Genomic DNA, 13,410 nt, shown 5'->3' with positions numbered 1-13,410 from the left:
CTGTCAATCAAATATGATGGTGTAATCAAAACATTCCAGGATAAACAGAAGTTACAGGATTTTGTCAAATCCAACCCTGCTGTGAAAAACATCCTAAAGGAAGTTCTGTGGACTGAGAACCAACAAGAACAGACAACAACCAGAGAATGATGTATGTGGCAGCATCACCCTGAACTCAATCGACAAATGGAAGAGTCAATAACAGAATAAAATTATAACAACAGAGGACCTGGGATGCCAATCTATGTTCAAAACAATTACAATGTGAAAGAAGGTAAACACAGAGGAACAGAGATCCAGGTGGTGAGAAGGTCAGGTAGATTACAGGCTAAAGTGGACTGTCTTAAATGGAGGGAAGAGTTAATGGAATATAAGGTAACAACAAGAGTGGGGTTGGGGTGGGGGTTTTATTTGGGTGTTGGGGAGGACAATACAAAAAGGGGGAGGAGGTGGACGAACAAGATAGATAGGAGAACACTGAGACAGGTTTGCATGGCCTAAGTGGGACAGTAGTAAATAGTGATGCATGCTCAGCCTTGGAACAGGGCTCTGTGATACAGGGATCGAGACATAGTTAGAAGAGGGGAAATAATACTAAAATGCTTGACTGTCTTATGAATATTGGTTTCCCTTGAGTGGGATAGAAAGGAATGTTGGGAAACATGATTACAGAAAACTTGGAAACCCATCTTCAGCCTATAACTGATTGGAATACCTAAAAGGGATTCTACAACTTGCCCAGTGAAATAGGCCTCTTACGGAGCCTTTGCAGAGTATAGGACTTAAGGTGGAATCCTGAGTCCCATACAGAACCTTATAAGGTGGGACATTCCCACTAGCAAGGACAAACAGACCAGCCTGCAACAACTAGAGCAACAAAAGATACATCTTCAAAAAAGATCATCAGGAACAAAACAAAACAAAATTGTCAGCATGACTGGCTATTACAACAATAAGCAAGCTGTTCACCAGAAAGCCATGAAGGCAAGCAACCTAGTTCCTTCAGGACAAACTCCCCTCTAAGACTGAAACTCTAAGGGAACACATGAACAGGCATGTAAACTTGCTGGTGACCATATTGGTCTACTGGTGAGTGGAAGAGGGGGAAAGGCAGCAATGAAGAAATGGGCTGAGTTCAACCACAGTCCATTCTCCCATTGATCTGGAGATGAGAGAGAGAAGAGGAAGGGCTGGATGGTCCAAAGTGTGGTGAGGCCTGGGAACACTTAAGTCCATGGACAAGGACATAGCCACAGAGGGCTAGAGCTGAGAGTGAAACATCCAGTTGATATGAAGTGAGGGGAGACACACAAGAACACCCAAACTTGCAGATAGTACCCATTTGGCCTAGCCTCGATGGCTTGATAATCAGATCTCGACTAGAGGAAGATTACACACAAATATATATATTTTTTTAAATAAAGGAAACAAGGTTAAATTGCTACAATTTGATGACCTATACTCATGGAGGTAGTAACTCTAAATACCAACAGAGAAGGAAGGAGTCTTCACATCAAGTATTAATGCTATCCCCTCTGTATACAAGGTAGATAGAGACGAACAACTTAGACATTGGCTACCTAAAATGAGGGGGTGATAAAGGCAGGAAGTACTGACTTAGAAGGTTTCAAGAGGGAATATAGTTTAAGAGTGTGGAGGAGAAGAAAGAGTTCTCACTGAACAGTTTTCATCCTGTCTAGATGGGTCTAGTGAAAAGACATGAGGATAAGATTCATATGATTCAAGTGAATAATTGTCATCATGACTAACTGCTACTGTCATGATAGAAGTTTTGTAACAAAAACGGGAGTGGTTAATCTTACAGTCCAGAAACAGAGGACCCTAGCAGGGCCATCAAGGGAGAAGAGCACAAGCAGAATGCGGGACCTTATCCAGAGAAGCAGGGACATCAGAGACGGAGGCAGAGATGGAGTCATGGAGAGTGGGAGCGGCTGAGGACTCTAGTTCCATGGAAAGAGAGGGACTGAGAGCTGGTGGCCAGGAGGCTGACTTGCAGAATGTGCCCTTTAGAGGTGTAAATTATTATATATGCCTGTGTGTTGTTTTTGTTTTTTTTATAAAAAAGCTAAAGTGAATAGAGAGAAATACTGTTAACTGATGGTACACGGAGGGGATTGTAATTGTAATGAAATAAGGTATATGATTTGTTGAATGTAAAACTGATGATCTGCCCTGTAAACTTTCACTCAATCCACAATAAAAACCTTTAAAAAATGAAAAATAAATAATAAGAAATAAGAACAGAAAACCCCATGGAACAGTTCTGCTCTGTAACACTTGGGTCACGCTGAGTCAGAATCAAGTTGATTACAGTTGGTGATGGTTCATATTCATCAGTGTGTAAGGAACTGCCAGAGTATTCTTCAGAGTGGCAGGCCTGGGGAGAAAGTCAAACCACAAAGTCTTTGCGAATTGCCTGTCTTCAAAGAAGTAGACTATCATGCTTTCAAGACTGCGGCATTGCCACTGAGTCTTTGATGATTTCAAAGAGACTTGTGGATTTTGCAAGGCCTCAAGGATACAGCTCTGAACGCCGGCTGTCATTGTGCCGGAAAAGCTCTGTCTTCTGCCTTCCAACTAGTACCTGTGGTCATAGAGAACATACTTTAGAAAATCTTAAGGTCCAGATATAAGTAAAGGCTGCTGGGAAAGCTCCTGGAAGGAGGGCGGCAAGGAGGTTGGGAAGGGTGATGGGACTGCTGTCCACATGGTTTTGGGGAGAGTTCTTGGACCTCTACAACCACTAACTTTGGCCTGTCTTTATTCTTTGGCTGCAGACCTGGCCGAATGCAAGCTGGTCTCCTTCCCCATTGGCATCTACAAGGTCTTACGGAACGTCTCCGACCAGATCCACCTCATCACGCTGGCCAACAATGAACTCAAGTCCCTCACCAGCAAGTTTATGACCACGTTCAGTCAGCTCCAAGGTAGGCTCTGGTCATGGGGAGTGTCAATCATTGGCCAGATAGAACCATGAAATGATTCCCAGGATAGGCGTTGAACATGACCTGTGTTGTTGTCAATGCCACCCCTGCCTCTCTGGCTGGCTGGTGAATCAGATTGACCCATGGTCAGGGTGCAGACCTTGGAATGACTCTTGTTCGGAGAGTTCGTTTCTGAGGCTGTTAATCATTACGGAAGCAGACTGCCCCATCTGGCTCCTATGGAACAGCTGGTGGGTTCAAACTGCTGACCTTTCAAGAAGCAGTCCAATTCTTACTCCATGGAACCACCAGAGCTCCTCACAGGACATATAGGAGAGACAATGCTTGCCTTCTTGGATTCTCTGAGACGGGCATGAAAAGAGTCTAAGACCTGTTTAGAGAAACAAGCACAAAAAGTTCTGATTGTGCGTGAGGGACTAGAGACAGCGTCTCCTCTCGTACAGCTGGGTTTAGACAGGGCAGGCTTCCTGGAGGAGGTGTGGGCATTGGTCAGAGCTTCGGAGAGGGAGCACAGTCCCGGGGTGAGAAACCACTTGTATGGTGGCTGTGTAACAGGAGCACGTGGAGGAAGGATCGGCCTGTCCTTTGTTCTGAGTGAAGCTCACAGAACTCGTTCCATTTCTCCTAGGAAAGTGAAAGCAGCTATGTATGACTGGCAGTGGCCACAGGGGCGGTGGTCCTAATGCACAGCTTGTCTTCTCCAGAGGCACCTGAGGATGCCTTAACCTGGCTGCCTTTCCTCCTCCTTCCTCCTCTGGTGTCTGTTCTTTTACACAGGGAAACAGGCCCTCACAGTTAGTGTGGGTCCCTTGGGCCAGTAGTTCTCATCCCTGGCTGGCATTAGAATCACTTTTCTAATGAGGAGCTTTTCTACAAACACGGTTTCCTTGGCCCTAGTCCCAAGGCCCATTGAATCAAAATGTCTGGGGATGGACCTTGTTAAAACCCACATTGGTCATTCTAAAGTGCTGGCAGCTAAGCTTGAGAGCCATAGTTCAGGGATTATAAATGTAAATGCCTAAGAGACATTAAGTCTGTCAGTAATGAGTGGCTCAGATTGGGAATATGACAATAGGGAGGGGTGGGGACTGTGGCTAACTGGAGAGTACATTCCTGTCTAGAAGGAGCAGCTTTATCCAGATATGCCACATGAGAAAGTGGTCCAAGAGAGTCAGCTCTTCTGATTGTCCTATTTAATAGAAGCTAGATATTTGGATTTTTACATGAGTTTCCCCAATTTTTTACAATAGCAAGCCAATAAAACATACTTGCAAGCTAGATTTAAGCTATAAGCCACCAATTAGGAGAATCTCCCATAACACATTAGCACAGTCTTTGGTGTCTCAATCCACAGAGGGAACAGGTAGGTCATTCCACGGCGGGAAAGGGAAGGGACTTGCTGAGGGTCTCATAACAGTAGTTCCAGGCTAGAAACCCAGGCCTCTCACCTCCTTGAGCAGGACTGCCTTTCCATGCCACCGGCGTGAGTGCAAGGCCTAGCTCACTGGAACTGGACGTTTGCTTTCCAGAGGAGAATGGGAAGTTAGAAATGGAGGGTGAAGTATTGTCTGGGCCACCAGGGAAGGCATCGTCAGGAAGGGTGCTTCCTTTGCTCTTTTCTTTAGGCCCATGGCCTGACATGGTGGGTCTCTCGGGGAAACATACTTGGTAACACGGAGTGCACAGTCCTGGTGCCGACTGAAAACACTAGACGGCCAGCAAGAGGAACTCATGCTTCCTGAGAGCAGCAGCGTGGACGTGCAGACCAGAACTTTCACAGGACTTGTCATGTGGGCAGTGCCTTGTGGGATGAGGGGGTAGACCTTCTCCAGGGTGGGATTGGAATGCAGATCAACGCTGCTCGCACAGTAGACTGTACATCAGTGTTTCATAACAGCCGTCTGGTCAGCAGTAGTTGAAGGATGCTGTCTGAACTCCCACGCTGCTCCTGACCCCCTTTAGTGCCCCAGTGCCTCAGATGACAAAACAGAGGTCTGTTATTTGGATTTCACAGAGGAAGTTGGTTGAACGAAGACAGCTGGTTGAGAGGGGGTATCAAGTGAACATGGAGATGGCTCTGGGCTAGAGGCTTTGTTGTGGTTTCATTTCCAAATGAAAAATTCCTCTGCTTTTATGTTTGAGAGGGTACATGATTAGACTTTGCTGTATTCTGTGCAGTGTACCAGTGTCCTTCTGGGATTTGGGTGGAGGTAGAGCTGACCCTGTGCTGGGAAGAGACCACTCTCCTCCCTCCCTGTCTGTCAGATTGCCTTCCATGGTTGCCTTGAGAGTTTTTCTACTAGGCTGTTGGTGGGTCATCTTTGAAGTGCTTCTTTGCACTTGTTGTCCTTTATGAACAGCTAAGAGCGAGACTGGAGAAAGCCAGCGACCCAAGTAGGATTCTTCCAAAGGGTGGCGGCCTATGGGTTTCATGATGAGGAGAGTGGGCCTGCTGTCTGGCTGTGGCTTCTTTGCCCACTCCTCTTCCTGGGCCCCTGTCTCTTCACTTCCTCCCTATGAAAGGTATTCAGCTCTTTTCATCACATGTGCCCTGGGCACACGCTGACCTATTGATTCAGTAAAGTAAATCTTCATGAGCAACTCTTCTGAGCAGGATGCACAGGTGAAGAATAACATGAGAGCCCAGATTCACTTGTGTTCGGTGTTCCTGGCCTGGTATCAAGTGCTTTACACATATCATTTCATCCAACTCCTCACTGCGACTCAACCTTGGGAATAATCAGAAAACTAAGCCTGGACCTTGTCCTGAGGAGTAAGTCATGCAGTATGGGAAGCAGATATAGATGTAAGCACAATATATCGTGGTTTAACAATGTTCTGTGGGAACACCGAAAAGGCAGAAACAACCCTGCTTTGAGTGGATGAGAAACCTCTCAAAAGTGGCTTAAGGTGGAGATTTGACAGATGAGCAACAGTTTACTTGAAGAATAAGAAGGAGTTTCTGGGGCATCTTAGTTACCTGATGCCACCATAAGAAAAACATACCACAAATGGGTGGCTTTCAAGAACAGAACTTTATTTTCTCATAGTTTTGGAGACTAATGGTCCACATGAAGGGCTTGGCCTCTCCTAGTGTCCAGTGTCTACCAGCGGTCCTTGGTGTGTGTGTGTCTTTGCTTGTAGTCAGGTCCTTACCTGGCACCTTTCTCTGTGTGTCTCATCTGCTCTTTTTTGTAACTCAGAAGTGATCAGGTGTAGGACCTCCCCCCACCCAGTCTCATTAACATTATAAAAGAAATCCCCATTTTCGGACATGGTCCTATTTGTAGGCACTGCAGTTTGCTTTTGAGGCGATGCAGTCCAATTGTTCACAACCTGTTTTGGGAAAATGAGAGGTGTATCTGGGAAATGACTAGGAAAATGGTGCTAGGCTGATGGTTACAGAGACAGGCATGGAATATATCATCAGGGATTGGTTCAAGGGAGCCTTCTGCCTTAAAGGGAACCTTTTGGGAGGGGTCCAGGAGGATGGGATGTAGTAGAGGTAGGAGTCTCAGGCTGTCTCGTCAGCGGACTGGACATCTCTGAGGACACTCCATAAACAAACGTCATGCAGCTGGAGAAAACCCGGTCTGACAAGCCCCCCGTTAGAGATGGCCCCTCAGGACTCCTAATACAGCATTGCATTGGGGGAGCTGCCACATGGGCCCTCCAGTGGTATGAAGCGTTGTTCTCTTGGGTAGAAGCTCATTTTAGACTGTGGTTTTCCTGAAGCAACAGGCATCTTCTCCCCTTTCTAATGTGTACTCAAGTGTCTGGTCTCCGAGCACTCCCTGACTGGAGAAGCCAGTCAGCTAGGACTCTGGGCTGGCATGGCTTCCTCCTCAGTCTGGTCTCAACCTTGGTGTAGTTGAGACCAGTCCCTGTGGACGAGTTGGCTATGAGTGGCTCCTGGCTGCTCACCAGGTGGCTTTGTCCTCACCACAGGGGATAAGCCAGTCTCCTGCAGCAGCTCCTGTTGTTTGCTGCCAGAGAAAAATGTGGCAATTTCCCTCATCACCTAATTACCTGAGTCCCCGAGTGGTACAAAGGATTAATATGTGTGGCTGCTAACTGAAGGGTTAGAGGTCCACAAGCACCTCGGATAAGAGGCCTGATGATCAGCCATTGCAAACCTTGTGGAGCACACGTCTACTCACACACCCATGGGGCCACCAGGAGTCAGAACCAACTCAATGGCAACTTCAAAAAATAAAATAAAAACTGTACTCTTTGTGTGTATGTGTGTATGTGTGTATGCAAACAAAACTTTTTTTAAACTTAATTATTTTGGGGGTAGGATGAAGGAGTTAGGACTGTGGCTAGGTATAGGCTAGATCTAGGACTTGGTTTAGTGTTAGGGTTAGGGTTGGGACTAGGGTTTGTATTAGGACTAGGAGTAAGGTTTATTCTAATTTTAGGGTTACAGTTAGGTTTTTATTTGTTTTATCTTTTTTTTTAAATCAACTTGATTTCCTTTTCATTTGAAAGTTCTGTAACTACATTGTTGTTGTTAGTGCCAAATCAAAGTAACCCTGTTTAGGGTTTCTGAGGCTGTAAGCTTTGTCGGAGCAGAAAGCCTCATCTTCCTCTTGCAGAGCAGCTGGTGGGTTCAAACCACCAACCTTGTGATTCTCAGTCTAGCGCTTATCGTATGTACCAACCAGACTCTTATAACTACATTTGTTGTTTTGTTATGTGCCGTGGAGTCAGTTCCGAGTACAGGGTTTCCGAGGCTGTAAATCTTTACGGGAGCAGAAAGCCTCATCTTTCTCCCACGGAGCAGCTGGTAGCTTCGAACTGCTGACCTTAAGGTTTGCAACCCGATTCATAACCACTACGCTACCAGAGCTCCTTAACAGGTTTCAATTCAGGATGAGAAATGTTCAGGAAACACTTCTTCCTAGCAGGACTGCCTCGCCTCAGCCATACCTACAGGCAGGCCTTTCTCTGCCTGGCCAATGTTACAAAGCTTTTCGTTGTTGTTGTGAAGTGCCGTCGAGTTGGTTCCAAACCATATTGACCCTGTATAGGGTTTCCAAGGAGCAGTTGGTGAGCTTGAACCACTGACCTTGCAGTTCAAACAGCTTTGCAGTCTGGCGCCTTCACCCACAATGCTGATAACAGTCCACAGGACACGCCACTCCACCAAAAGCCTCAGGTGAAGGCACTGGGATCTAGTTCTTTGGATCAGAAGTCAGACTCTCCCAGTTAAGTGCCTGGAGGGGCCCCACCCTGCAAGCAAGCCTCCTGCCCAATGTCACTCAGCTTTACTTGTTCTGCAGGCTGAGAAGCCTGCCGCCCTGTCTTTTCTCACCCACAGAGCCACTGGTGGATTCAAACCACTGACTTTTCGGTTAGCAGCTGATATCTTAACCATTGTGCCACCAGGCCTCCTCTGTCTTAATAAGTATGAAGTCTTGGTGTGGTGCTGTAGGATAAGCACTGGACTGCTCCCACAAGGTTGATGGTTTAAACCCACTAGCTGCTCCTTGGAAACGCTATACAAAGGTCACTATAAGTCAGAACTGATTTGAAGGCACTTAAGAACAAAAACATGACTTAAGAGGTAATAGGCGCACGTCATACAGCATTTCAATTATAGAAAAGGTTGAAGGGAAAAGTCAGTCTCCCTCCCTCTCCTGCCCCTAAACATCCAGTTCCTTTTCCCAGAGGTAACCACTGTTCCTAATTGTAGAGACATTCCATGCTTGCGTGGACATAAATGTGCTCTCAACAGTAGTAACTACACTCACTGTAGACCTTTCATGGACAGACACTGTTGTAAGCACGTTACAAACGTATAAGGTAATTTAAATCTTCACAACAATCCTATGACGTAGGTACTGTTAGTATCTTTTTTTTTTTTTTTTTAAGCTTAGGAAACTGAGGCAGAGAGAGCACAGTGACGTGCCCAAGGCCACGCAGCTAGAAAGAATGGGGTGGTATGGTGGCCCCAGATGCAGAGCCCCTTTTTAACTATAGTCTTGGTGTGGTGCTGTAGGGATAAACACTGGACTGCAGGGTGGTTTGAACCACAAGGTCAGTGGTTGAAGCTCACCAGCCACTCCTCGGAAGTCTTCTACAGGGTCCATGTGGGTCGGAACCGACCTGATGGCACTTCACAACAGCCCAGCAAGCGGAAGTGGAGCACACTCACTGCTTTGCATCTTGTTTTGTTTACTCAATAATCTCTCAGAAATTGGTCCACATGGGTACAATTAGAATTGCCTTGAGCTTTCCACAGGAAGGGAATACTGAGCACTTCATTTGGGGTCTCTCCAAACCAGCTTAGAAGAGTTTTCTTGCCCTTCTGCTCCAAGCAGGGACTTTTGGGAACTTCCCTCCTTCTCCTTGTCCCTCTGGCCTGAGCGAGCGGCTGGCTACCTATGTGTAAAGCTTCATTGGCACTGAGTGTCGGCCCCTGGGGGGACACCGTTTCCCTCCCCACCTTCTGAATCTGCAGGGTCTTTGTAAGCTGTTACAGCAGTTGTTCACTGACCAAGCGGAGCTGCTTGATTGATTCTGGTGGCAGGTATTTTTGGAACTGGTACATTCTCTTACTGATCAGCTGCATAATTACCACTGTCTGGCCTCGTTTGTCTCTTCGTGGAATCAGCAGGGCCTCTTTCTCCGCTAGTGTGAGTCTGAGGCCTCTGAGTCAGCCTTGGCAGTTGTCCAAAACCAGGACAGTGTGGGAAATAATAAGAGGAACTTGTGAAAGGAGAAGGCAATTCAACAGATATTGGAAACCATAGAGGGGCAAAGGAAGTGTTAGGACCAGGCATCTCCTGGCAGGGCTGAGGAGCATCTTGGGAGTGAAATGGAAAGCCCCATGGACCATCGTGGTTGCCTCAGTCATTTGACTTGAACCCTGCCTCAAGAAAATGGGAGGAAATCATTGGGGCCCCTCAATGCAGCCCATAGTGACTACCCTGTATAGGGTTTCTGAGGAGCAGCTGGTGAGCTTCAGCTGCTGACCTTGTGGTTCAAACTGACTTTGCAGTCCAGTGCATCAATCCACAGCACCACACCAGGACTGCTATGAAGTCAGGACTACTCTCTAAAACAAATGATTTCTTCCAGTTGTTCAGTGTTTTTCTACTTTTAAAAATAGCCCTTTTTGTGTTCACATACAGAAATGAGAGCATAGTAGGTGCTCAATAAATATTTCTATAGTTGGAACAGAACCAGGTCTAACTGTTTCTTCCTCCTCCATCTCTTCAGCTCTGGATTGGCAGGGACTTGCTGAGTATCTTTTCTTAGAACAGAAACTGCAGGGACTGGGGTTGCGAAGCTGGGTCAAGGAGGGACTGTTTCCATTGGAGAGCCGATGGAATGCAGCTCCCTGGAGCAATACAATAATGTGGCCAGGGATGGGGCTCTGGGTGCAGCTGGCTTGGGTTCAAAGTCTAATTTAGGTGTTTGGGAGATGGCGGTTGAGTTCTATGGGGATAAGGTTGGCATTTGTGTGGCCTTGGACACATTATGTAATCTCTCTGTGCTTTGTTTCATTCTTTGTAAACTGGGGGTAATGTCTACAGTAAGATTAAAATGGCTGCTGCATGGAAACCCCTAGGACAAGTGTCCAGAACATGCTGTTGTTGTTGTTACGTGCCATCGTGTCCGTTCTTACCCATAGCAACATGTATAGGGTTTCCAAGGAGCAGCTGGTGAGCTTGAACCACCGACCTTGCAGTTCAATGGCTTATGCAGTCTGGTACATTAACCCACAGTGCCACACCAGGACTCATGATTGTTGTTGTTGTTATGTGCCGTGGAGTCAACCAACTCATAGCGACCCTGTACAGGGTTTCCGAGGCTGTAAATCTTTATGGGAGCAGAAAGCCTCATCTTTCTCCTGTGGAACAGCTGGTAGTTTCGAACTGCTGACCTTAAGGTTTGCAGCCTAATTCATAACCACTACACTACCAGAGCTCCATAAGGACTCATGATTGTTGTTGTTGTTGTTATGTGCTGTGGAGTCAGTTCCGATTCATAGCGACCCTGTGCAGGGTTTCCGAGGCTGTTAATCTTTACGGGAGCAGAATGCCTCATCTTTCTCCCACAGAACGGCTGGTAGTTTCGAACTGCTGACCTTACGGTTCGCAGCCCGATTCGTAACCACTACGCTACCAGAGCTCCTTAAGGACTCATGATAGTGCTCAGTAAATGTTACCTGTGATTATTACATTTTGTTGTAAGTCCCATTCTCTGTGAGCTAAACTTTCAATACCTGAAAGAGCACTCTCTTATGGAAACCATCCCTGACTCCAGTCCAGCACTTCCACATGTTGTCAACATAGCCAGAGCCTGACTCCCCCCCCAGAGTGGAGCAGATCTGGGCTTCCTTTGAAGCTCAGTAATGGAAAGCCTCCCTTTTCTTCCCAATTTCAGTGCAGGAAGGGAGTTTACTGGCCCACCACCTACCCATCCCTGGCTGCTCCTACGGTGCCTTTTGTGTTTCAGAAAAGCTTCAGAAACAAGCCTGCCAGGTGCCCTTCCAGGGTGAGCCAGCCTCTCTGTCTTGCAGCTGAGCCCTTGTTTAGAAGCTGCTTTTAAGCAAAGCGGGACTTGAGAGAGTGCCCTTTCCTGGGGAGCCAGACACTGGGGACAGAAGACTGATTTTTGTATCCACGAGTCTCTCAATCTTTTTTTTTTTTCTTTTTTACCCCTGTGGACATTTATTTTATTCATTTATTTATTTGAACTTTTTCATTGTAGTTTGGGTGAAACTTTATAAAGCAAATTCGTTTCCACTCAATAATTTATATGCATTTTGTCTCGTGACATTGGTTGCATGCAATACCCGCAATATAGCAGCAGTCTTCACTTCCTCCTGGGCTCCCTATCTCCATTCATCCTTCTTTCCTGCCCTTTCCCACCGTCTCAACTTTGAATCTGGGAAAATGCTGCCCTTTTAGTATGATTGATCAGAAGACTACATTCCTCCTTGGCATTATTGTCCACTGTGCAGGCCTGTCTATTGTTTGGGTGAAAGATAATCCCTAAGGATGTGTTCAGTTCAAGCCAGGCTTGAAGAGTGCCTAAGGACCACATCTTCATGGGTTCCACCAAGCTATTTTTATGGGTTTCCAAGGAGTGGCTGGTGGGTTTAAACCACTGACCATGTGGTGAGAAGTCCAGTGCTTATCCAACATTTGTTGTTGTTGTTAAGTGCCATTGAGTTAGTTGAGACCCATAGCGACCCTGTCTAGGGTTTCCAAGGAGCGACTGGTGAGCTTGAACTGCCGACCTTGCAGTTTAAATGGCTTTGCAGTCTGGCGCATTAACCCACAGTACTGCAATCCAACATTGAGGGGGCTTTAAAAACTGCATAGAACAATGGAATGAAAAGATCATGGAATTTTTCCACAGACTTTTTGAAGCCCCCTCATATACTCCTGGGTACACTCCCATTTCCTTTCCTATATCTCTTCAGCTTGCATTTCTACCTTTGCATCTACTTGTCAATTATTGTTGTTTGGTCTTACTGCAGGATTGTGTGTTATTGGAACTCTCATACGCTGCTGGTTGTTGTTGTTATGTGCCGTGGAGTCGGTTCCGACTCATAGCAACCCTGTACAGGGTTTCTACGGCTTGTAAATCTTTACAGGAACAGAAAGCCTCATCTTTCTCCCGCGGAACAGCTGGTAGTTTCGAACTGCTGACCTTAAGGTTCGCAGCCCGATTTATAACCACTACGCTACCAGAGTGCTGGTTGTAGGGCTGTAAAATGGTACAGCACTGTGGAAACCTCTATATGGTTTATAAAGTTGGAAACTGAATCACCATGTAATCCAGCAATCCCACTAAGAGGTGGGATTATCCTTGAGAAATAAGAGCCTTGGCCCCACTAGATATATGAACACCCATATTCATTGCAGCACTGTTCACAGTAGCAAGCCTCATCATAGTTAGAGCTGTGAGCTCCAGGGAAGGACTTAGGAAGCTGGTGCAGCTCGGTTAAGTGACAGTTGTTCTTCTTAGGTACCATCGAGTCAGTTCTGACCCATAGTGACCCCATGAACAGCAGAGCGAAACACTGCCTGGTCCTGCGCCGTCCTCACATTTGTTGCTACTCCTGAACCTATTGCTGCTGTCACTGTGCCAGTCCATCTCTTTGGGGTCTTCCTTTCTTTCTCAGACCATCCTCTTTACCAAGCATGATGTTCTTCTCTAGGCACTGGTCCCCCCTGATAACATGTCTGAAGTAAGAGAGATGAAGTCTCACCATGCTGGCTTCTAAGGAACATTCTGTCTGTACTTCTTTCAAGACACATTTATTTATTCTTCTAGCAGCCCGTGGTACTTTTAATATTCTTCTCCAATACCATAAATCAAATGCATCAGTTCGTCTATGCTCTTCTTTATTCATTATCTAACTTTCACTTGCATATAATGCTATTGAAAATACTGTGGCTTGGGTCAAGTGCACTTTAGT

General features: G+C 46.3%; 1 protein-coding gene across 1 annotated transcript in view; it reads left to right on the top strand.

Moving 5' to 3' along the window:
* Nucleotides 1-13,410, top strand: part of LRRC20 (leucine rich repeat containing 20) — a 128,530-nt gene that overhangs the window by 59,568 nt on the left and 55,552 nt on the right. The window contains exon 2 of the mRNA XM_006837464.1: nt 2,799-2,948. Coding sequence (XP_006837527.1) covers nt 2,799-2,948 — 150 coding nt within the window. The remainder of the gene's footprint in view (nt 1-2,798; nt 2,949-13,410) is intronic.

Source organism: Chrysochloris asiatica, unplaced genomic scaffold (genome assembly GCF_000296735.1).
Source record: "Chrysochloris asiatica unplaced genomic scaffold, ChrAsi1.0 scaffold00020, whole genome shotgun sequence".
Taxonomy (NCBI): domain Eukaryota; kingdom Metazoa; phylum Chordata; class Mammalia; order Afrosoricida; family Chrysochloridae; genus Chrysochloris; species Chrysochloris asiatica.
Note: the sequence above shows the minus strand (reverse complement) of the source record. Positions and strands in the feature narration are given on the sequence as shown.